The sequence below is a fragment of the Lepisma saccharinum genome, chromosome 19 (assembly GCF_977018435.1).
Source record: "Lepisma saccharinum chromosome 19, izLepSacc3.1, whole genome shotgun sequence".
Classification (NCBI taxonomy): domain Eukaryota; kingdom Metazoa; phylum Arthropoda; class Insecta; order Zygentoma; family Lepismatidae; genus Lepisma; species Lepisma saccharinum.
In genome coordinates this window covers 48,264,016-48,291,105 of record NC_139247.1, presented here as the reverse complement: position 1 = coordinate 48,291,105, position 27,090 = coordinate 48,264,016, and the positions used below count along the sequence as shown (strand labels likewise).

The 27,090-nt window shown below is 36.9% G+C and overlaps 2 protein-coding genes across 2 annotated transcripts in view; both read right to left on the bottom strand.

Annotated features, from left to right (window-relative positions):
- Positions 1–8,395: 8,395 nt before the first annotated feature.
- Positions 8,396–13,579, bottom strand: LOC146003014 (uncharacterized). Its single transcript, XM_083141175.1, has 2 exons — positions 12,917–13,579; positions 8,396–8,844 (listed from the first exon to the last, which is right to left on the bottom strand). The coding sequence occupies exons 1-2, from the start codon at positions 13,455–13,457 to the stop codon at positions 8,396–8,398; spliced, it is 990 nt and encodes a 329-aa protein (XP_082997301.1). The 5' UTR covers positions 13,458–13,579.
- LOC146003139 (uncharacterized) overlaps positions 10,567–27,090 on the bottom strand; it is a 37,564-nt gene continuing 21,040 nt past the window's right edge. Inside the window, exon 4 of the transcript XR_014443789.1 lies at positions 10,567–10,600. The gene's annotated coding sequence lies outside the window, so the exon portion shown is untranslated. The remainder of the gene's footprint in view (positions 10,601–27,090) is intronic.

The following is a 27,090-nucleotide window of genomic DNA, read 5'->3' as shown; positions in this document are numbered from 1 at the left end:
GGACGGTATTAAATCAATATTGATTTCAGCCTGCAAAAAATTAGATCCAAAAATGTTCTTCGTCGCTTCGTTCGCATTATTTCATTGCGTAATGCATGGTATTGTAAATTATCAGACAGAGAAATAACACTTGCCTTAATTGATTTTGTTTTAAATGCAGGAACAATTGTTTGGAGGAAAGGGAGTGAGCACATTTGAGAGACAATTTGTGTAATGTTTACTGTTGGTTTATTGTGAGATGGATGAATTGGTTGTGTAATGTATTTAAATAATATACGAGTATGTTGTACATATTATATGTATTAAGGAAACTTTGAATACGTACACAATTTAGTGTCCACCTCGCTCTATGTTGCATATATGTGAAACATGTATATCGTGTATGAAAGTTATACATGTTAATGTAGAAAAGAATAATATTTGGAATGCATTTATCATGCATTTCCTGTCTTTCAAAAGTAGTTTGTGTACTTGTTTTCCATTATTAATGTGAAATTGAACGTGTTGAAAAAATAATTGAAATCGTTTGTTCGAACACAAATGCTTTAGCACCAACTTCTACTCTCTTTCTACATAATTTACGAGGATAATAACTTATTTGATACTACTACTACTACTACTACTACTAATCATAATAATGTTGGTCCCGGCGGGTTCGAATCCCGGCTTGAGCATGGATGTTTGTGACTGTCTTTTCATCAATTTCATCATATCACTTATCCCCATCTTCGCAAATTAGCCAAACGTGGCACAAGAAGGGAAGTAAAATAAAACAAATCAATAATAATAATGTTATTATTATTAACGTATTAGTACGATCATCCTCGCACTTTCTCCCCGCCTCTGATTGTAAATAGAAACTCAGTACATTAAATTAAATATTTTGATTATATTACGTACACCATTTAATTGAATTATAATTTTTGGATGTTGGAATCACATAATCCTTTATATTATTAAGATATTTGTGTGTGGATGTTGAGAGGTGGTAATACGTAAAGTTGAAATAGAGGAAACATCGGCTTGAACTTATGGAAAGTTTGCCTTGAAAACCGGGAATTATACTTGAATTTTATCATGGTCCTAGAGTAGCCACCCTGTATATGAACACAGCATATTCTGTGCCTCTCCTAGAAAAAAATTCTAGATCCGCCTATGTCACTGCTTATATTTCAGTGTCGTCAGAGACTACTTAATTTGCAAAAGTACACTCAAAGAAATGGAATTTTCCATTTGAGTGCTATTAGACGACAACTTGTAATAAACATACATGGCTGTTGATAATTCTAAAATAAATTGTAACAAATATATCTACGATCGCAAGAATTTTATTAGAAATAAGCATACAAAAATTACGCACATAACAATAAATATATACAGAATATGATATTTTTACACTCACATTAGTTTTAACAATAAATATAACAAATAAATTAATTCCGGCTGACCATGGTTTTCAGTAGTATATTTCCAAAGCACGTGAAAGCAATATCATGAGCTTAATGTAAGGGTAGTGGGTGTTCATAAGAAATTGTCCTAGTAATGTTTCTCTAATACTGGCAAAAAATATTTGGTATCTATTAATTTCTATATCTGCTTTATAATGAATTGTTTCACTTTAACAATTTTGGTTTATGTCAACCTCGTTTTCACAGGAATAGTATATACGTCATGAGTTAAATAGAGAAATTGGTTCAAGTCGAATTTTGTTTTGTCTTAATTTGGTGGCAAGCGTGTTTGATCATTATAAATACCAACATTCTGGAACGGTTAAGTAAACGTTCGCCTACAAAGTTAGTTGGATTAGGTTTATGTAAAATTAGGATAGGTTGAACTAGGTTCAGTTAGTATGTAATATCATAGGAATTTTAGTTTTCCTGGCGACGTGATTGGAACAAGTGTTGTCGTGTTACCAGCAAAGTTAAGTTATCATTAGCTTCCAACGTTTCGAAAATCATACAAGATCAACGTGTTTCAGATTTGGTTACGTTAGGTTTACATTCAAATAATTTTAGTTGACTTAGTTTAATTAAATTATATGATATTATTTTATGATAGGTTTGCTTATAAGTTTGTTAGTTGCCTGAGCTTAAGTAATATTATGGTAGTTTAGGTAAACTTACGTTTGATTTAGCTATGCCTTTACATTAGATTAAATTAGGTTTAAATTAATTTGGAAATTTAATGTTTGTTCTGTTAGATTATTCAGTGTTCGTATTTCATTGACAGCAAACTGTTATGCAATATTAACTGTACTTATTATCAATATAATGTTGTCGGGAAGACAATGTTACATCTAGTGGATGTCGCACATATTTATGTCACTTCCCATTTACATCAAAATGGCTTATTAGGCTTGTACAAGGCCTATGGGTTATATGCAAATGACCAATTTCATATGGTCCCCTCGCTAACCATAAACCTAACTAGACCTTTTTACTACATATTGATATGACTGAAGAATCCGGCATACCATATCTCTTGTGTTTTAAATGTACTTCCGTGAAGAAAATGGAAAATGATAGAAATGTGTGATTCAAACCGTTTAGTTATACTACCAGTTGTTAAATGCTGTTTATGCTAATGTTTTCTCTTGTTTAAGGCACACGTCACAATACAAAAAATGCTTATATATTTTGCATTTATATTTTGGTCAATGAATTATGATCAGTCTGCTGCAATGCATGTCAATTACATTTCTTTAAATGTTTTCCTACCCTACACAATGTTATTTGACAAATATTACAAAGATCAAGCTAAGTTCAGAATCGAGTTGACTATAGAGTTTAATTCAATATTTGAACATGTAGTTTGACTAATGTCCACATTAATCATCTAACTCAAGTTTACAAGTTTATTCAGGTCCAATGCATAGTCGCAGCTTATAGAGGGAGGGTAAGGAATGTGTATTTATGTTAATTGAATCAACACGATAATTAGCTCTCAACAGCACGAAAGCAGGTCACCAGTGTTTGTCAAGAGCTTAAGCAAAATGCAAACGAATCTACAGATTGTCTTCCCCTTGGCCTGCAGAAGCAAATTATGTTCAAAGTCGATCCATCTGTAATGGAAGAAGAAAATATTATAATATGCGAAGTAGTAATCAACTATACAAGCAAATTGAATTATATATTAATGAGGTACGGTCAATATTTTGTCATTGTTCATGCAACTAACTGTCTTGTCCGTTGAATCTTCACCATAAAGCATTGTAGTTCCTTTTTCTTTCATGATCTGTATTCTTTTAACTGTAAATTTGGTACTGCTTTCAAGTGATACAATGCAGTAGATCTAGTTTTATGGTTAGTTCATGCATGTCACTACCATACGTATTTGTTCTAATATATATTTTGATGCCCATAAATATTCTCCGAAAAAAAGGCCAATAATTTTTAAAGTTCCAACTCAGCATTAGTTGTTTGTTCTTGTTTAAATATTATGTTTTAAATTCCCGTGCTAGTGAAAAATCTGAACGTGTTTAAAAGTGCATAATTAGAGTGAGTATCAAAAGCATACATTGACCCTTAGAGGGCTGTTGAACCATGGGGTTTAGTTTAACCATCAAAGATCGTATCGCAGGTAATGTGTTCCAAATTTCAAAGTTGCTGATTAAATTATTCTCAATCCCTATTACTGTTGACAACAAATACATTGTAAATGCCCATGTTGTGAGGTGGCATGTTATAATTTCCCATGAATACAACATGTTCTGCATTTCCATGCTATCATTAACCTCAGTATTGATGTCATGAGTGATGATGACATGATAATCATGTCAATGTAATGGACAACATCATCTCAATATTCATAACTGTTGTTATGCCAGTGTGTATTAATTATGATGCATATTCTATATGTCTCTGCTTTCAGACAAATCCTTCTAAGTTCCCTGACTTCTGACAAAAAATGGTTTCCAATGACCATGTTACATCCCAACCAGTATCCTCTAATATTCCATGAGTGCTGATGATAATCTTTATTTAAGGTGTATATGTTGTCATCTTATGTCTTTGGCAAAACTCTGACGTCTGTGATAAGATAGATAAACGATAAAACTCGATATGAATATCGATCATTGTAAACCACTAGCGTACATAGGGGAAGGCTGATGGGGCTACAGCCCACTCAAAATTTTCAAATGAAAGATGTAAAGAACTCGTGGAAACTAGAGTGACAAAATATCCACCTGTACAATTGAAACGTCTGAGAAAAAGACAGTTAAGTCAACTCATCTAACTACAGGAAAATGAAATTTTAATTCCAAAATGCGACTCAACATGTGAATGAAAAGGTACTATGTCTAGTCTCCCCGATGGAGCAGTGGTAGCGTCATCGCCTTGTAATGATGGGGTCCCGTGTTCGATAACCGGTGGAGGCACATAGTGGTTCGGATCCCACTTTAAACTGTAGGTCCAGTCCCGATTAGCCTTACTGTGCATAAAGTGGACTTAAGACACTAAATCATTCGATCAATCAATCAATTGATGAATGGAAGTGTCAAATGCATGAACCGAAAGAAAGCATGTTGTAAAGTTCAGTACAGCTTTCACATGGCAGGAAAGTACACCACTGCTTCGCTTACGAGAGAAAATTGACTTAGCTGGATATTTCCCCTGACCCTTCAATTACAGATCCCTCCAAAAAAAAAAATGATAATGGTTTCTGTCAATCAATATCTGCATGTTAATTTTGTTGCGATGATAACGGCAGGTTAAAAATTATTATCATAATACAGCTGTTTTGTCGTGTGAGACCGTGATTGTCTGAAATGGGATTCTTTTTTCAGATGATCTTAAGCCAATTACTCGTACTTCATGACAAGGAACGAATTGACAGACATGTCTTTACCAGCAGTCACGCGAGAAGATCAAGGTGAGTTGATTTTACTATGAAGAAAATAGAGAAATAAGACGATGATTGTGTCTGGTTGGTCACGGCGTGTCCACGAGGCAATTTTCCGTGAGTGAGTCTCGTGGAAGCATCCAAGGAAGACGAATTTTCTTCTTTCTGTTCTTTCAGCTCCGGTGAGCAAGCCGTAGGTGGTTGGTCAGTGGGCTGAGGAATTTCTGCAGGAGTCTGGTTTTGTGTGTCAGTCATTCTGTCACAAGGGTGAAAGTAGATCGAACATACATTTCCTGGAAATGGGATGCTCTAATGAGTGACTCTCCGATAATTCTGTACCACTAGTCCAGAGGGAGGGAGGAGGGATGTTATACGAAATTTAGTCAATCATAATTAAAAATTTCTATAGCTATCACACCGCCAATATTAGCGATTGCTTCTCTGCCTTCTACCACTTATCCCAAGTAATAAATGGTTCCACAGTTATTAAAATTCCATAAAAATATAGTTTTATATTAGAGAACTTGTGAGCCATACTACATAGTGTATAAAACACTAATTATTATTCCTGCATCTTAGAAATATAAATATACATATATCTAGTTCTCGCATTAACCGCAGCAATTGTATTTTTCATAGTTTTGTTTCGGTAGGTTGCACGTTCGCCATATTGAATCCGCATTACTAATTTCGTACAAATACCATAGAGTGCCTGAGACACCTACCTAAGAAAGATCTGCTTGTAAACTTAAATATATATACTTCAGAATCACTTAGATACGTTGCAGATATGAAATTACTACATAAGATCATTAATGGAAACCTAAGATGTAGCATCCCACTCCACGAACTCTCCCTCAGAGTGCCCAGACATAAAATACGGAGCAAGGAGACTTTCCACACTGCAACTCCCAGACTATCACTCATACGACGTCCATTATTCCATAGGCTACCGAACCAATTCAATATCATCTCAGACCAAGTAGATATTTTCAGTTCATATTCGTCTTATATCACCAACTTAGAATAAATTGTACATAAGTAATGCATTGTGAAAGTAATCTGTTTACCTTGCTTATCTTTATATTTTGTTTATTATATTTTATCTTCTTTCGTGTGTTCTTCTTAACACTAGGGTACTGTTTTACTGTTGTGTCTTTCCGGTTTAAAATGGCTTCCGCTGTACTGGAAATTGCAATAAATATATAAATAAATAGCAGGCAAGTTCTTACGAGTAGCCAGCTGCTATGAAATTTTGAGATAAGAAAATCTAATTTTACGACACTTGACGTGGCCAAAATTTTAGTGACTTGTGCCATATATCATATCAGGTCTTCTTGAATGCGTAGTGGTAATGTTATCATCTTGTAATCAAGTGGTCTCGGATTCGATACCCGGTGGAGGCACATAGCGGTTCAGATCCCTGTAAACTGCCCAGCTTCGATTAACCTATCTGTGTGTAAAGTGGGCTTAAACTCAATGTCTGGCTCATTCTCGGCGTGTAAGGGATGGTGCTTAGTTAAGATACCAAAATGTCATCCTCTTTTTCGCGAAGTATACCCTTGACTTCATTTTGAAGACTAGCGAGGCTGTGTTGTCTGGACACGAGGTCAGTATAATACTCGGTGGGTCTCGTGTTGTGTGCTGTCCATTTGCGTTTGTGATTGTCCTTTCATCCACCTCACCTTCTCACCATTCATCCTTGTCTTCGCAATTAGCCAAACTGACAGAGAAGCGAAATAAAATAAACTAAATTCATCAATCAATGGCTCATTCTCGTGGTAGTCTCGACATTTGAACTGTCTCGGTTTGTTCTCGAATCTCGAAATCAATGATACAAAAGGAACTATAAAAATACTTTGTAAAAAACAAACTAAAACACAAGGTTTGGCATTAAACAACACTTATAACCTATCTATAACCATACTATACCACCTCTGTCTTGGTATGTCTGAGTAAGTCTCGGTTAAGCAATTTGAATTTAAGCAAAACCTTCGTGTGTCCCGCAACACTCTCTAGTTTACTCAACTCTAAAACGAGACGAGAGTCTCAAACGGCATGCTTAGGTCTCGTCTCGACTTTGCAGACGTTTATCTCGTTCTCGGTATCGTAAGCTCGATTCACTATTTTTAAATTGTGGTCTCAGCACCAACCTATTCCTAGCCATAATTGAGATTCTAAGTTGGATCAAGACATGCACTAGGAATAATATACAGGTATTTCGAGCGTAATAGATGGTACAGTATGCTTCAGTAGAATAGATTACAAATATATTGATGAATATATGAAAATCGCACGCACACAGATCAAAGACTATCCAAAACATGCAATTTGCACGAAATTCTCGCAATTATAATCTCCATCTGGCCATTATTTCTGCAACTAAGAAGAAACAGCCAATCAGAGGGAGCCACGTTGACCCTCACGTAACCGTGTAGAGTGTGTGCAGGTTTATTGCAAACATAGATTACAATGATTAGAGCGTGTTTATGCATTCACTGACCCAAACTATATGTAGGATTAAATTCTTACTCTCAGTACTGATCATAATTTATCTAAACTATTTTTTCTGTTAGGTGCTCTAGAATATGAACTAACACTAAACCCTGAGGCGCAGGAGACTTTTAAATGAATTTTTCATTGTTGGACGAGTGAAAAGCGAATCGATTTCAATCGTTACTGTTTTCTGGATTTCGAGCACACTATATTAACTTATTGTCAAACCGTTCCCCAATTTTCCTCACGATGCTCCCACCGGCAATGGAATCCGGGTACAAGCGAGCTTAGTTTTAGTATATAGAAATAAAAATTCTAGAAAACATCACTAACGAACTACAGGGATATCAATAACGAGTATCTTTATTTGTGTTATCTGTAATTATCACAGCCACTCAGGGTTGTGTCTGTTTTGTAAATATATAAACGTGCTCTGTGGCATCTATATTCCGATTAGTGAAACATACCTCAAATCGCTTTGTTGTGTTCAATAGGATAATGTTTTTTTTAACAGGTTATATTCTCTATCTAGATTTTCTCAATGACTCCAAACTAGATGACACGCTTGCATAAAGTAGTCTTAACTTCAAGCTTTAATCTAAAGAATAAACTAAACCCAATCACATTAGATATGTGTAGCTATGGCGAAGGAAAGGCAAATTTTACACTAGATGGAGTTATGAAGTATGAGCATTTTCCCCTTACTATTTATACTTCAAACCGTCTTAATGCCGGACGAAAGTATCCCTCTCTACACAATCTCATTAGACCTGGAAGATGTCTCGTGACGGGTTGCCCGGAATTGTGGAGGGAAATATAAATATGAAGACTAAAATTAACTTCTTATTTTCCAAAAGGCAATACAGTAATTGAAAAATTTGAAACATTGGATCGTAAGATAAATCGTTTCTCAGAGCTCAAGTAAAATTTGAAATTTTCCTGTCCACAGTTTGTCGAGATAATCATGATCAAACATACCCCGTAAGCTTTACACAGAATTGGATGAAAACGCCCATTATTGAAAAAAGATACAAGATCACCTTAAGATGGTACATACCTATTGACTCTCTTGTATCTTAGCAAACTGCCCCCTGTAGGCCATCTCTTGGGAATCCATCTCACGTTCTAATTCTTCAAGTGCTCTGTCTTTGGATCCTTCCAGGCTCCTGCCTGTCTTGTAATCTTCAGAGCCATAGCTCTCCCCTCCGTTGTAGTAAGCGTACCCGTCTTCACCCTTGCCCTCATAGTGGGTGGTGCCGCTGGCCCAGTGGTCGTGCGAAGGCTCGAAGTGCTCCTCGTGGTGCGTGTGGGGAACGACAGTGTAGTGCGTGGAGTGCTTGTGCGCGAAGATCTTCTTCAGCCAGAGAACCGAAGAGAGGACCAAGGATAGTTTGCCCACTGCCAGAGCCTTGAAGGCTAACAGTTTCAGAGCGAGGTAGGCCAGCTTTGCAAGAAAGAGCTTCTGCATCAGGAAGAAGAGGAGGATGTAGCGGTTGCCTTTCTTGCCTGAAATCAAGACATAAGATATCGTTAGACAGACTGTTGGAGAAAAAATTAACACAAACACAGGATGTTATTTAAGGACATTAATACATTAACTTCTTCTAAACAGCGCATCGTGTAGGCTTTAACCCACTAGAGTACTGCAGAAGCTCGAGCGTATACAATGGGATATCACTTTAATGTGACAATAATCGTAGACATATTGGGTTGATACATACGTTCGTAACGTTTTTATCACTGTGGCAAAAGTATTTTTGTTTCATACTAATTTGAGATGAACAAGAGAACATAAATTAATCAGTAATATATTTTCCTTCATTGTCTATGACTGTCTATCAACGCTGGGGCAGTTTTTCAATTCAACGCCTGACGAAATCAGCTGATTCGGGGTTCAAAGCCAAGTTTGAAGAGCACTTTCGTCACCAAAGGAGCTTCCTTGAAGATTGATGGATTGAGAGCTGAAAAGGTAGCAATCCGAGGGCGCAAGATCGGGGAGTAAGGAGGATGTGGAATAACTACCCAACCAAGCTACTTGGTAGCTGCTTTTGTCGTGTTAGCGGAGTGTGGATGTGCGTTATCGTGTCGCACCACTTGATGCTGTCTTCCTGGCCTGCTCGCTGATTTGGTTGTTTTCATTTAAAGCGTGCGGTATCCAGAACCTTACCCATGGAATGGAAATGTCGCACGATGGTTGAATGGTCACAGTTCATCACATTTGCTAATTCTCCAGTCGACTGATGTGGATTCTCGTGGATTAAAGCCTTTAAACTGTCTTCATTAAAGCCCGATGGTCTTCCTGAACGTGGAGAATGAAAAATGTCCTCTTTCTAATGACAAAACCATTTTCTTGCCCTGCTTCCCCGTAGAAGGACAAATGTTTCGAGCCGCCTCCGCTGCCCTTTGTCCCTTTGTTAAACTCAGACAGAAGAATGTGTCGGAAATGTTTTTCCCCCACTGGATACTTATTGTTCTTTAGCCCATAAATAACACCGTCTTTCTTCAAATCTGTAAAATTCAATGCGTATTTCCAAGCACAACAATGCCACTCAAATTGATGAACATTAAACGATAAACAAACTCCTAACACCGCAGTGTTGCCATACCAAACACAAACGCTACGAACTAATGCATCAATCCAATATAGGCCTATGTGTAAAGTATACATCCATTCAGTCCACAATCATCTATTTCGGTTTATATACCACTGCGTATTGGTAATATAGAGCAAACTACATTTTTACATGGAGATGATGAGCGATGATTATGTTCACTTAAGTTTCAATTTCCCTGCGTTTGTCACTTCACGATCCATATTTGGGGGCCCACTACCGCATACAAATTACAGTTATACTTGTACTGATAGGCTTCGAGTGCATAGCGCTCGTTTTGCCTCTTCCATAGTTGTTCGCTCGACCGAAACAGTTCTCAATTATGTACGCTATCTATCGTTGTCCATGCGAACTATTTGGCGCTCGAGCAAAATCCTCTTTCTACAGCACTCTATAGCCCATACTAAAATAGTTTGTTGTCGACGTATACAGGCTAGAGTTGACGAGCTATATCTTTGCGGGTGCCTTGGCTACTCCGCGCAGAGTGTGAGAGAGATACGTTTATGTAATTGCCACCTAATCGCCCTTTGGGTGGTCGACAGCAAGGACAGAACGCAAGGATAATGACGCGCAGTCGGTAGCTCCTCCCCCTTGCTACTGCGCAGCCGTGCTTGGGCAGGGTTCACCCGCAAAGATGCAGCTCGTCAACTCTAGTAACCATTTGAATCGATATAATATACCAATATACCTACAAGCACAGCGACAGGAAAGAAAGAAACATCTGCTAATAATGAGAGGAAAAGTATAAACGAAATAAGAGGGAAATAATGGATAAAGAAAAAGGATTGAGAGTGGAAAGAGAAGAGAAAAGACGAAGTACAGTAATAAGGAAAAGAATAATAAAAATTAAGAGAATGCGAGAGGAAAAGGGAGAAGAAAGAGATAAAAAACAATGCGAATGTGTTAGAAAAGAGAATATAGGGGAATAAAAGCTAGAAAGAGAAGAGAAAAAAAGTTTTTCTTTCAAACGACGCTAGCATCATTTTTAGAGCGATTTAATATGTGTATGAGATAAAGCAAGAGAATGTGAGAGAAATGATAAGAGATGGATAGGAGAGTAGAAAGATAATAAGAACGAAAGAATAATAAGAATACCAAGAGAATGAGGGAGGAGAAAAAGGAAAAGAATGATAATGTGTTAGGAAAGAGAAGAGAAAGATAGTATAGAAAAAGACAAGAAACTATATTTTCAAATTACACTAGTAAACATTTTTCGAGTACATAGGAATTTAATTCATATAATTACCAACAAGCACGGGAACAGAACATAGAGAAATAGGGTAAGAATGGGAGAAAAAGATTAAGAGAGAATGGAAGTAGCAGAGAAAGAGGGAAAGAATGTGAGAATGAGAGAGAAAAAGGAGAAGGAAGAAAGACAGTAAGAAGGAAAATAATGATAGAAAAATCAAGAGAATGAGATGAGAAAATGGAGGAGAGAGGGAAAGTGAAGAAAGAGATAAAGAGGAAAACAATTAGAATGCAATATAAAAGAGAATATTGAGAAATGAAAGAAGAAAGAAGTAAAGAAAGAAAATTACTCATTAAATAACTCTAGCAAACATTTTTATGTAGTGATTTGATCGCTATTATATATATATATATATAATCCCAGAGAGAAATAGGGTAAGAATGAGCGAAAAGAGAAGAGAAAGGATATGGAAGTAAGAAAAGAAAGCAAGATAGAAAAACCAAGAGAATGAGAGAGGAAAGGGAGAATAATTAAAGAAATGAATTCGATAAGAAAATTTCCGAAGACCTTGAGAAAATCTCGGAAAACTCCGGCGATGCTGTTGTCACAAAGATTACAGCTTGCAGATACTTTCTGGTCTTACAAATTGTCCTATACCACACGCCATGCTAGAAATTATTTCAGGAGTCAATCAGCCATATATACAGGGTGTCGCCGTGCAACAGCGACAAACTTTCATCGAGGCGAACAACTGTTCTCATTAACGTTGTTGAAGTTGAGACATCGTTTCGTAGCTAAGAGAGTTCCAAAAACATTTCGTATCCTGTATGTATGCAGCCGTGCGATCCAGATGCATGGTTGCCACTGCCATTTATTTTCCTGTCGAATAACATACCAAGAACAATAATATGCCACGGAGAGTATAGATAACTCAAAAGTAACAAATGCACAAAGCAGCAAGTCGCATAAGACAATACATAGGTTGGAACCGGCTTAATGGAACATAAGTCAAGCAGAGTCTTCGCTGGACAGTATTCGGATGGGTGGCCGTCACAATACCAGGTTCAATATACAACAAATAAATTGAGTAAACCACTTAGGAGAACGGCAGAAGAGATACAAAGGCATATATTTGTAATAGAATCGATATGATCAGTTCTAGCTACTTAGCCTTATTCTAGTATAACTCCTATAATGTAATACAACGACAAACGCTCTATTAGCGAAAGAGGAAAAATATAAAATCAAAGCAAACAAAGACAGGAAAAAATGACCGCAAATGACAATACTAGAAGGCAGGGCAAAACCGTCATGATTTCTCCTGTCCTGTTTGTTTTGCGAGGGTTGGTAGGATTGCCTTCACGCTGTGAAAGTTTGTGGATGTTGTACAGTGATACCCTACGTGCGCACGTGTCCACAAACCCCATTGGTTGCGAGTCCAGGAGCCAGATCCTGCCGACTTGCATTATTGCACACACACACACACACACACGCAAACACACAGACGTATGTATGTATGTATATACGTGATTGGTTGGTATATGGCAGCGGTGTCAATGTCAGTTACACTTGAATTTTGAAAAATACAACAAAATTACTACACTGGTGAACAGAACATTAGATATTAATTATGGAACCTCACTTTCTGACTTCCCCTTGTATATATAATATGATAGGCAAATTATAGCTCTCATGATACTGAGGGTTTCATTTTTGTCACCTATCCTAGTTTATGTGCACATATGATTACTGAGAACATGTCGAGTATACAAGTTACCTTTTCCTCCAAGACCACCACCTTTCCCGCCAAGTCCACCACCACCTTCTCCTCTTCCTTCGACTTCAGAGCCGTCCTCCAGGAGAGTGACATCAAAGGACGACTGAGGGCTTGCCCTGCTTCTGGCAACCCTCAGGTACATCCCAGGCAACAAGCTGCCCAGGCGCAACCTAACAATATGGTCGCTGACAAACTTGACGATCCTATTCGCTATAAGAGCATCAAGATACTGCTCTTTCGCCTCACTACTTCTTGGTAAATCTGCTTCGTTGAACGACTCTATCGGTTCATCAGCCTCGCCTTTGTTGCTGCCCTCAGGAGCTACCAAGCTTCTATTGTCGTTCCTCTCGAACTCAACAATGTTCCACCAGTTCATGTAACGCCTTCTCGCATACCGATCAATGTCCCTCACAAGGTTTATCTTCAGACAAGAAGTGTCTAAGTTCTTGATGCACTCGATGTACGCAACATCCGAACTCTCTTCACCATGTGCCAACGCAACGGCAAGTCCAACGATCACCAATACCTTCAGGCACTCCATCTTTGTGTACTTCACTCGGTAAGTCCTCAACACTACAAGATAAGTCCACTATGAGCACATGTTACTAATTATGAATTGCGGTGTGAGCAAGACAAAGGTTTGCAGGAAAATGTGGTGCTTTCGACGCCCGCAGCACCTTTTTAATGTAATTTCTGGGTACCCCAAATGTTATGCTTGTGCACTGCCGGAGCTTTGAAGTCTAGAATTTGGCGCGAACTACTTATCATCAAAGCATGCGAAAGTTCGCGTGTTGTGATATGAAAAGGTTTCCATAAACTCAGAAGGGGGGAGGAGGAAGAACAGATTGTTATGAAGGTCTGGTGGTTTTTTGTGGCTTGCTGCCGGTAAGCATCCGTGACACCGTTATAGTTTTCACACTCCATGTGAGCAATGCCCGCATCTTGTTGCTCCCACATCCGAGAAGCTACCCTCTGCCTCACACACACTTACACACATGGGTGACCGACCCTTCCTTCCTACTTCCATCCTTGGAATTCCAACGCTCCAAGACCAAACTGGGTTGTCACAGGCATGTGATTTATCATTAGGATCATCTGAAGAAAGAGAAATAAATAAGAAAATGAATTGAAGCCATGCTTTATAATTAACCAAGTCTAATGACCTATATTGTCACTGTCTATAAAACAAACTTTCTTTGGCATGATAGCCGAAAAGAATTGACTCCACCATGGAGGACCCTTCTCAGATAGAAAGTTGTTTCTCAAATAATAAGTATTCATTAAGCTTTCTTTTGTTTTAAGTAATTTACATTTATGTGATGTTTTACATTTATAATTGCAAAATGTATGAAAACTATATAATCCACATTAATTAAAGCTAGTGTTCCAGAAAAGGCACATAAGTCACAAACTGATATTTTATCTTGCTTTCATTTAAGTCACACTTACTCAATTAAAAATATATTAAAGTATAATTTTATATTTAACATGTGTAAATATACTAATCAGTGATGATCCAACATTTGACACATATCTGTAATAATTGCTTTAAAAAAAAATAAACGTAATAACTGTCTGCTGCAAAATTTCATATTTTGACTTAATTACTTTCTCCCTAACATCCTAGATATGATCAGTGTAATCAATAAGACACTTGCGTTCCTACTTGAACTTACTAATATAACGTGATACTGAGTTTTGGAAGTGGCTGAGTGGCTAACGTAATGTGCTGTAAAGCCAGATATCCCAGGTTCGAACCTTGGATGTATCATTGGGTTTGCCCCATTTTGAACTTCATCAATAATCCTCGTCGTCACGATTAACACAAGAGGTAGAACTGCGATGAAAGAAACGATATAGAAAGAATTAAATGATTCGAAAAAGATAGTTTATTTGTGTAGTAACTGGTGTTATTTTCAAACCTACGTAAGATTTACTTCAAATGAAAGCAGATAAGCTTAATTGTTATATTGAATATACCGTAAATATTTTTTCATTCGCTTTCATTGTTGATAAGTTTAACAATGATAAAAACAACTTAATTCTTTCAAGGGTAGTAATAGTATTTTTGAAAAATGAATAACAGCTGTTCCATCTGCTGATTGCTATTGAAAGTATTCCCTGCATACAGAACCCAACATGTGCCAATTGACATAAATGTGTTGGCTGCAGTAACACATTAAAGTATATAAATTGCTAATGATGCATTTTGGTACATCAAAATTCACACATAAATGAGCCGGGTTCGAATCTTGGCCTGGGCATGGATGTCTGTGAGTATCCATTCATCAATTTCATCACCTGCTCACTCATTCCCATCTTCGCAAATTAGCCAAAAGTGGCACAAAAGGCGAAGTAAAATAAAGGAAATCAATCAATGAATCAAAACACACATAAATGCATCAAAGGGTACTTTTATCAACCGCAGTTCCGTCTGACTCATTTAAAATGAATGAGTTGAGAATATCAAGCATGATGATTTCAAAGAAACCAAAATCCAGCGTTTAACTGTGTCATTTGATGCATCAATAATGTATCAAGCTTGCTTTGATGCATTCGAGCTCTGTGTGTTGACCTGAGAGCCTGTTGTACAAAGCTCTCCCGAAAATTTGAGATTTGACAGAACGCTCTGCCAGGTTGCTGAAAATTTCAACCATGTACACTTTGTCTTTCTTTCATTCACTTCATTTTAACGTAGAACGTATTTTTTCTGTTTTTTTTTTCGATGTAATAATCACTGATTTAATCCTCTTTATGAAAAGATCATTCCATGCCAAACCATCCAATGGTGGTTGCATGACCATTTTAGAAAAATTTCATTTTTAGTACATACGTTTGTACATGTTTCTAGATATCAAAAGCAATGTTCAAAAAAAAATATTGTCTTTAGTTCTCCTGGGGAAGCCATTTTTCCAACATGGCGCATGGCTTTTTTGCTCATGTAGCAGTATAGAGAAACCTTAATATCTCAAAAACCATTAAAGCTAGAGACCTGAAACAAAATTCATTTTGTAGCAAATGAAGTATACTTTCTATGATATTCAGGTATGTTTTGCTCGAAATTGCATCGTAAGTACGAAAATTATGGCGGAAAATGGGGTAACAATAGTTAAAAAATTGCAATTTTAAGTCCAATTTTTTTTAATGATAGGGTTTAGTCTAAGGCTTGATTTTCTTTCATGTGTAGACGACCTACCTGCAGGGTGTCTGTAAATAAAATATCAGTGCTTAGAAATGCACCCCTTTTTACAGCATGGGCTCAAACATGGCCGTTCATTGAATTTTGACAGTTTTCGGGGTTAAATATCTCATATGGGTCCCCTTTAAAAATTCTGAAATTTGTCACATAGGAAGCCCTTCATGAACCTAACTCACAGTAAAAATCTCAACTTTTAGATTCAATTCGTTTTGGTCAATATGAGGTAACATATGTCACCTAATTTCTTACGTTGCAAAGTAAGGTTAAACTACATTCCATACTTAGAATAATGTAGTCCTTTCAATTTCTTTTTTAAATTTGGGTTAAATAAAGGCTCAGAAAATATAGTAACATAAGGTTTTAATACTTGACTTACCAGAAATTGAAATTACAAGGTGTGCCAATTGAAAATCTGCAAAATTTCATTGAAAAAGGTTTGATTTATTAGGTACCCACGACCAGTTAGTATTGTCAGCTCCAAAACTGAGCTTCCCCCATATTTTTATAAATGTAGAAGTACATGCAGCTTAAGATAGGCAGTGGCATGCCCAGGAATTTCCAAAGGGGATGGGAGGGGGTTACATATACTTTTTTTAGTATACAGCCCTGTTTTTGCCACATTATCCTGCCTTTGACGTAATTGTTTATGGAATACTAGGCAAAAACATTGGTTGATTTGACATGGAATGACCCCTTGTGCAATTTCTATCTTTAAGCAATAAGTAGAAACTTGATGTGACTCTTACGGTTGTAAGGTAGGTGAACCGAAGGTGGCCATATTATGTTTCTAGGGCAATTAACAAACTTCTAATGAGAGATACATTTCTGAAATTTTATAAAATAACTTCTACCGGGTGTCCGAGAAGTCTTTGTATGAAAACAAAAATTAACTGTATCCGCTATATGCAACATAGACATGAAAAAATGGTACCAAAATGTTCGGAAACTATTCAAGTTTTATTGGCAATAGGAAAGAAATCAATAAATCTCCACGTGAGCACCCTTGGTAGCACGGAGTACATCTAGTCGAAATTCAACTTTTCGCCATGCATTAGCCAACATCAAAGGAGGGATTGATGTGATGACTTGGGTTATCCGTTGTTGCAGAGTTGCAAGATCGGATGCAGGAGTTCTGTAGACATTGTCTTTCACATAACTCCATAGAAAAAATCTAAAGGGGTTATGTCTGGAGATCGTTCAGGCCACGCCGTCGGTCCATCTCGACCAATCCATTTTCCAGGAAATGTCTGTTCAAGGTAGGAACGAACCTCCAGACTCCAATGTAGCGGTGCACCGTCTTGTTGAAAGATAACATCTGGGTGGTATTCTAGCAATTGAGGAACAGCAAACAATTGCAACATGTCGAGATACACTCCAGATGTTACGATGTCCTCACAGAAAAAGAATGGTTCGATTATTCTGTCATGCAGCAGGGCGCACCAAACGTTCACCTTCGGGTTGCCCATGGTCGACTTCCTCACCTCATGAGGGGGCTCATTACCCCAGATACGCACGATGTTTGAAACTGTCTCTGCACTGTTTTTTGTGACCTGCTCTCGTGAAACCACAGGACACACTTAGCCTTTTTCTGATTTGTGTACATTTCCGGTTTGCTGGACACTGGCACTGCTACACTACTGCAACGGTACAGAAATCTGAAACAAAAAAAACGTGAATAGTTTCCGAACATTTTGGTACTATTTTTTCATGTCTATGTTGCATATAGCGGATACAGTTAATTTTTGTTTTCATACAAACACTTCTCGGACACCCGAGAATTGACAACGTGTACCAAATGGATATTTTGTAAAATTGCGTGTAACTTTTAAAAAATTCAAAACCGTGACGTATGGGCCACCTTGGGAACAGGGGTACCAAAGGTGGCCCACTGCTTAGAAAATGTTGATGCTTAGAAAATGTTGCTTGTGCTCAAGAAAACATATTTATTCCTGTTGTTAAAATTTATTATAGAAAATTGTTGATCTCAAACTTTTGATTGTTGGCGTGCATTAGGGCAGAGTTGCCGAAATTAGACCAGTTGGTACTATTTTGCTTCTGCATCAAAAACAAGACACAGAAAAAGAACGAAATTGTAGGTATGCGAAGCACAATTATTAAGCTTTCACTTCATATATGTATTTCAACAAAAAATGCAGGAACCAATATAATAGGGTACAAAAACGAAAGTAGTGACATCGGTCCATTATAGGCAACTTGTGTCTTAACTTAGACCACAGGTTAGTTAGGTTGGACCGCTCACAAAAGGCATGTACGTATGTATGTCTACGGTATCTAGACACCTGCATCACTCACTGCACACACCATTGTGGTATTTACTCCACGTTCGCAGCTTGTAACAGCACCTACCTGTGATTTTCCTTTCTTTGCTACACTTTTTTGTGGACGTTTCTGGACTGTTGTGAAACCTGACTCATCCACGTTGAATATTCAGTCAGCTGTAAAACCAAACAAACCATACCTTCTACTACACTCGTTCAAGCCATAGTCCCCATTATTGTATGCTGCTATAGAGATTTGCAATTCCATCTTTGTCCACAGCCAATACTTTCCCCGGTCCAATTTGGGAAACAAGTGGTGGTCCAACTTAAGCAATTGTACCCCGTTAATAAAAAAAATGACGCTACACGAACATACGCAACTAAACCATAGTTTTCCCACATGTAGTTAGTGGTTAATGAATGTCACTTTCATAATATACTACAGAACTTGATCACTTACCCCTAGTCTACACAAGAGCTTAAGGTCCGAAGCACAATAATTGCAACACGAACAATGGAAACACAATAACAGCACTCCTACTTCGTCGAACGTCTCTAGTTGACTGACCATTCAGTCATTTGTACATGGCACTAACGCCAACCAGTAGTGAAAAACTAACCTGTTTCAAATACTCGTCTATAGGCAAAAACAAAGGCGGTCCAACTTAGGCAACGGTCCAATTTCGGCAACTCTCTCCTATATATGGACGGGTTAAGGTTACAGTGGTGTAAGTCACTTTCTTAAAAAGAAAAAAATGTCTGACACACAGCACTTTGCTGATCAACACAACAGCTGTTTCCTTTATCACTAAACCTTAAATTGTCATCTGTTGACAATCTCTGATTTACTTCATGTTTTCTGTTAACAGATTGACTTATATAGATCTAGTTTCTGTGTCTAAGTCTTTTTATTTTTAAAGTGACTTACACCACTGTAACTTTAACCCATCCATATATTAACGACGAATAGCCGTCCTCTGTGGCGGAGGGATTAGCATAGACCCTAGAGCGTCAGGGTTCCCGCGTTCGAATCCACGCCTGGCCATGAATGTTCTTTATGAGTGTTCCTTCATGAATTTCATCATGTCATCTTCATCTTCGCAATTAGCCAAAAATGGCAGAAAAGCGAAGTAAAATGAACCAAATCAACCAATGGTCACCTTAAGAACTCGCCTTTGGACCACGGTTTCCAATAAAAGTAGTTATAGTTGCTTTGACACAATAAACATTTTTACAATGTAACTATATGATCAAAAAGCGTAATTAAATGAGTTTTCAAAATGTGTATAATATATGAACATTCGTTAATTGGAAGTATGTGTACACACACACATTTCTTACTTACCTGAAATTAACAAGGATTATTAATCTACTAAGCAACCCGAGACAGGTGATTTCCAGCATAGTGCGCCAGATGGGGACTGGGTACTTTTATGTAGTGCCATTTGTTATGCCACGTCCTCGCGTAAACATCTACCAGCTTAGCACAGGGGAGAGACAATGAGATACCTCTGGGCACAGATCAGGGTTACTAACGCTACAAATATATGGAAAGAAACAACAAATTTAACCCACTACTGAGGGTATAATTCGTACTATATTCTTGATTAATTATGTACAAATATTAAATAACTTTTGAAGTCTTTTCATACAGTAATTTTCTTCTATTTTTTTTATTAATTCTAACCAATCTTCTTCGGGCTTCTTCTTCTTATAATCAATATGGCATCTTCTTCTTATGGCTTCTTCTTCTTATAATTAGTATGGCATCTTCTTCTTATAATTAATATGGCGTCTTCTTCTTGTAATCAATATGTCATCTTCTTCTTATAGCCTCTTCTTCTTATGATCAATATGGCATCTTCTTCTTATAATTAATATGGCATCTTCTTCTTATGATTAATGAATCTTCTTCTCCTTGTATTTAATAGTTAAATTGCCTTCTTCTTGCAATTAATAAGGCTTCTTCTTCTTATAATCCCTAATATTCCTTCTTCTATATATTTACATCTTTATTCCTCATCCTTTCGTTACTCTTTATTTACATCTTTTGTTTCGTTCCTTGATTTTTCTAAGGAACATTTTATATCCTTGCTATCTGGATTATTCTTTGTCCGTGGATCATTAAATGAGCTTCCCTTTATATCTTTTGACGTAAATATCGATCCTCCAAATAAACAAAGAGAAAGGGGTTAGTTAAAGATCGCCGCCTTGCCGGCACTAACCTTAACTTGGAGCTACAATGTATGCGCCTCCAAATGTGCTTGGGTGCTGCCAAGAAATGGCGCTACACCTGGGGAAAACAACCCAAAAGCCGCACGAAACTCTCAGTTCGTGGGAACTGTAATAAACACAAAATCGAAATTGCAATTCGACTTCTTTACTTTTGTATATTAATCGCTTATGTCATTTCTGAATGATAATTCCCCTTTTCTCCTTATTTATATCCTGTTATTATTTTTAACTTATTGCGAGTGAGAATGTCTTGATTTGTTTCTTTGCAACTTGACCAAATTAATATAATAGGGCGTCAGACGCGACGTTCGCTTGTTTCTACTTTTTTAAAATATTTTTGCTTGCTCTTTGCATCGACGTCCAGGGTTATCTCTCCTTAGTTACGGCTCTGCAATTAACCAGACACTTATCTAGAAATACATTTCGGAGGCGGTCCGACCAAGTGGCTCAATAATAATAATAATAATAGTTGTTTATATTAAAGTACTGAGAACAGTTAAAAAAAGAAACCTTATACATCATTATGTCACAAAGAGTATATAAAAGTACACACACACACACACACACACACACACCATGGTTTGTAAGTGTGAAAATTTGGCACACACACACACACACACACACACACACACACACACACACACACACACACACACACACACATATATATATATATATATATAATATATACATATATATATACCACAGTACATCTCATCTTAAACCCATATACAATATTTTAAGGGAAGTCATAGTTAAAACCATCAATAAATATTTTAATAAATTTACCACCATACTGATAATGATTCTTTTCTTGTTTTGTATTTTGGAACGTTAAATACTATTGTATTTATAAAGTATTCACTATCAATCCTATTTGTCAAAGTGTTTTGTATTAAGTTAATTTTATATTTCCTTCTTGAGCTCAAGGTTGTTAAATTAAGTATCTCCAACCACTCCATAGAATTTTGTGATATATAACTTTTCTTCATTTTCATACAATGTAACCTTATAAATAATTTCTCAATTGATTCCATTTTCTCAGTATGACTGTTTGCTGCTACTTTCCATAGTTCACTTTCATATTCCACTAATGGTTGTACCAAAACTATGTATAAGTACGAATCTAAAAGTTTCCATTCTATTAAAGGAAGTCCAATTAAAAAATATGAAACCTAAAACCTTTTTAGCTTTTTTACAAACTTCTATTATATGTTCATCAAATAGCAATTTAGAATCAATAATTATGCGCAAATCCTTATGACTAGAACAAATATAAACCTTATAAGATTTAATAACATATTGAGAAACAATACAATTTGTTTTTCTGGAACATCTCAATAGTTTACATTTATCTAAATTAATTTACATGCCATTTAAGTCACACCATTGTACTACTCTATTAAGAGTATATTAATTTAATATGTAAATTAGTTAATATTGTATTGTTATTATTATATGAATAGGTAAAAGATGCTAAAAGAATAGATATAGCTATAACAGGACGTATTCATTATCTAGCCTACGTGTAATTAAGATCGCCAAAATTTGTATAAAAACAACAACCCTGGCAAGGAAATTAATGTCAAATAGATAAGGAATTGAATGTTTATTGAAAAACACAAAGAACGGGAATTAGATCCAATTGACGAAAAGTAAAATTGCTGATTAATATTTTATGTATACTGTCATAAGGAGTAGTGTATAAATAAATCTTTGGAACTGTCTTTCAAAGCCGTATGAGCCAAATTCCTTGCCTTCCAATAAGTTCGGCGAAAATAAATAACCATGCAAACAAGTATATTTTGATTATTTAATTTATGTACTTGGTAAGTCTTTCGGGGGGTCCGGACCCCCTGGACACCCTCTAAATAATCCTTGCAAGTAACCATTTTCCTCTCGGTTCCCACGCCAAATGTATTCTCTATCATATTGGGAATGCACTCGCACACAGACCTCGTGCACGTGCTGAGAATCGTATCGCATAAAAGTGTGCCGTACAAAAATGTTTCCCAAGAAGTATTCAAATTACTTTATGACTCAACGTGACAGCCTGCAACTCTTCATGGCCTGACCATCTGGTTCAGCATGCGGTGCAGAAAATGACTTCCGTTTGCGCAAGTCACGTCGATATCGTACGTAATTGCAGTGCGTTACGTTATGTGCAGTAATTGCAATTTACTTCTCAAGTGAAGAGAACAGGTACCATTTGCATAAAGGAGTGAGTGAGAGAGAGAGAGAGATAAGTGGACAGAAATAGATAAGAGAAACGCGAAAGAGGAAAACGAGAAGGTAAGAAAGGTAGAAAGAATGGAAAGAAATAATAAAGAAAAAGGTCAGATCGCTTTGAGAGGAGAGAGGGGGGTTTCGAGGCTTGTAAAGAATAAGAGAATACGTAAAGATACGGGAAAGGCGTAAAAAATAATATAACAGAAAAAATGAAGAATTAGAACTTTTCCGCATTCCAAAAGGGGGCCAGTGAACCTCCTGTGTGTGTCCATAAATACAAGCGAGGACATCCCGAATAGAAGTTTCTGGGAAACTCATGGCCCGTCTGTTGACTGTGAAATATATACTAGATAAGGCTATACAGTGATATATGCTTACGAACTAACTCTCTAGCCTTCTTAAACCCGAAGGTTCATGGCTGCAGCAACACAGGCCTTCCATCTGTCTCTATCTTGAGCAAGATCTATATGCTCTTTTCCATCGATACCGATTTCCTTTAGGTCCATCTCAACATTGTCCCTCCATCTTCGTCTTGGCCTTCCTACAGGTCTCTTACCATCAGGTTTCCCAACAAGAATCCTGTAAACGCCTCTTTCCTCTCCCATTTGTGCCACATGGCCTGCCCACCTAAGTCTTCTTGATATATGATGACTGTTAATTCAACCGAATTAACTTAGGATCATCTGTGGCTATAGGTTTTCAAGGAAACAGGAAACAACAGAGATGAGAATTGCAATTGCAATAGAAGTTATTGCTCGCGGTTATTTTTATTTGTTAATATTTGATCAAATACATATAGCGTTGCAAAAAGTTTTAGCCATTGAATGTATTTACAAGGTATTGAATTTCAAGTTGGAAGTCGAGGTGCTTGTTGTTTGAGCCCACGATTCACGACGTCAAGGTTGGCGACGAACACGGCATGTTTCAGAAAATATTTATCAGTTTTCAGCCAGACAGCGAGGATATTGAAACATATTTGAAGAAGTTCGATCATTATTGTAAGGCGAATACCTGAACGAAAGAGTTTCCACGTGCTGTTGTCTGCAATCGATTCGGAAACTTACTCACAAAGAATCTTGGTTGGTCATGGAAGTTCACCAGCTTCACATACATGGACGCCCACAGTGACAATCGAAGGAGGAGAGGGGGGAGGTTACTGGAATATGGAAAATTGCTAATTATTGTTAATTTCTCTCTCATATCAGTATTATTTTTATATCTCCATTTTTCTATATCTCTTTACATTTTTATCTCCTTTCCTGTGTCTTAAAATACACTTATTATCTTCCGTTTTCTGTTTTCTTTTCTCGTTTATTGTATTTTTCTCTCTTTCAAACTTGTTATTTCTATCTCTTCTTCTTGCTCTCTCTCTTTCTCTCTCTCTCGCTCGTTTCTTTTATTTCTGCCTCTCTCTATACATATATCTCACGCGCGCGCGTTTATGTTTTTTTTTTATGAACTTCGTTAAATCAATATATATATCTTTATCTTGATTCTTTCGTTTATTTATTTTTATATTTATTAATCTTATTCGTTTATTTCTATTTTCCTCTTTCATTATCTCTTTCTATGGTTATTTCTTTTATTTTTCTTTCTGAACTTCTTCAATTTCGAACTTTCTCTTTATCTCGATTCTTTTGTTTATTTATTTTTCTCACTCATTCTCTCTCTGTATGGTTATTTGATTTTTCTCTCTTCCTATTAAAACACTTCCGTTTTACTATAATACATGAACATGACGTCACACTGTTTGCAATATAAGTACATCACAATGCAGACCTTAATCTTTTGATTTTTATCCCCTTTAGCAAATCTTCTGTGTGCACCCATGAGTACAAGCATTATGTAAACCACTGCAAACACACGCATTTTATTAAATATTTCTCAGGTCACGGATTGTGAAAGTGAGTTTTGTTTTCCTTGCGTTCATTACTAAGTAATTAATGCAACTTTTCTTTCATGGCGTGTGCGATTGGTGCTAATCTCTCGTCGCCCCTGAAATCAAACCAGAATCAATTTCTACTCAAGTGTATCCAACGAGTAAAGAAAACATCGGCAAGATAAAGGTTTCCTTCAAGGGAAAGTGAATTTGTTTGTTTGCCACGCGAACATGCAACGAAATCCATATTCCATGAAACTCGAAAACAAATTTCAAGTAAATCACAAGTCACCTAGTAGAAATACTGTGATTAAAATATGTAATGCTGATTCTCTCATTCTCAAAATTTCACTTCATGTTGACATCATCTTCCTTTACGCATCATTAATCTTCAGTTTATACATGCAAGGGTGTAAAGAGGAGAAGACTCTTCTTTTTCTAGTGGCTTTAAAGGCAATGCAACATGGTTAAACTGTCGGCTTGTAAGCGAAGGACTAAGGGTTCGATTCTTGGTGGAGGCATATATCACATTGGTAACAGCATTAAGCCTTGTTTCCATGATATGAAAAAAACTAAATATGCTGACCAAGGCAGTAATTTATTTTATTAAAAACATAAACTAAACGTAACGTTTCAACCTTCTAGCAAGGTCTTCTTCAGACTCTGATACAAACATTTGTATTTGATACAGAGTCTGAAGAAGACCTTGCTAGAAGGTTGAAACGTTACGTTTAGTTTATGTTTTTAATAAAATAAATTACTGCCTTGGTCAGCATATTTAGTTTTTTCATCACATTGGTGTGGATCTCATTTTAAAACTGTAGGCCCAGTCCCGATTAGACTATCTTAACATATAATTGACTTTATATAGCCAATCCAGCATATTCGATCAGGCACATGAAAGACAACAGCTATACTACCAAACTGATGGATAGTGGCGCATGTAACGTCACTTGTTTTGTTAAAATTGACCTCCCCGATGGCATAGTGGTAACACCATCGCCTTGTAATCAAGGGGCCCCGGGTTCGATACCCGGTGGAGGCAGGCGCGGATCCACGGGGAGGGCGATAGGGGCGATTGCCCCTCCCAACTGCCAGGCACTTGAATATATTATTATACTTAATACTTTTGAAGACTCAAATGTTCCTTCTTTTATCACCAAGTTTAACATACTCGACAATATTATTTTTGAAGTTTGATGTAAATCCACTTTCGACTCATGATAGGAACTGGACCTACAGTTTAAATTTGGATCCGAATAAATCTGCAATATGTCTCAAAGCGGATCGACTCTGACACCCCTAGAGAGAATAGGATTTTGTTTTCTTTGTTTATTCACTTTATTCCTTGTATCTGTTCATTCAGTTTACTGTGACAATGGGAGGAATTATGATACATTAACGACATACAATAATTACCATTTATTCCAGCCAGAGGTCCAGGGTTCGAATCCCGGACAGGGATTTGTTCTTCGAGAGTATCCTCTCATCAGTTTCATATATCATCACTCATCCATATCGTTGCGATTAGCCAAAAGTGGCAGAAAAAATACGCTAAATAACAAAAATAAAATGAAATCAAACAATCTATTCCAAACCCTGGAACTTTATTTTTGGAAAATGACTCTGTAATCTGAAATATGGATGCTAACGTGGTTCCTGTTTATAGTAGGATGTATTTTTTATATAAACCAATGCAATTGTGGTCAGGTACCCGAATGAAATTCGCCCCTCCCAACTATAACTGCTGGATCCACCACTGGGTGGAGGCACATGGCACAGTGTTTCGAGTCCTACTTTAAACTATAGATCCACTACCGATTAGCATTTCTGTGCATAAAGTGGACTTAAAACAATGAAATCAATCAATCCATCAAGTTTCGTTAAAATTGATCTAATGATACACGTGCCCAGCCCTGGGATTACAACAGGGTCAAAGGGGTGACCTTCTGGTAAGGCACCTAAAACTCAATCTCACTTCCCTGTAGTTGCTTCATGCAGGGCAACGTGGCTCTGTAATCATCGAGGTGGGTCGTGTTGTCCTGTACTTGTCCTTGCGTGTCTCTTTACAACCTTAGCTACCGTATGGAAATTTTATCGTCAGAGATGGTATAGTTTAGTCCTTGTTAGTAGTCTAAACCGTATTAGTTTTAGCGATTTAGGAAGTTTTTAACAGGCATGTTTTATTTTCTTGTTAAAGCCCTATCCTCAGTTCTGTTCTGGTTAAGGGGCTTTATCCCCGTATGTGTGACGGCAAAAATAGCCTATGTGCTGACATGCCCATGATATAAGAATCAATCTAACTTACTAACTCTCTAGCCTTCTTAAACTCGAAGGTTTATGACTCAAACAA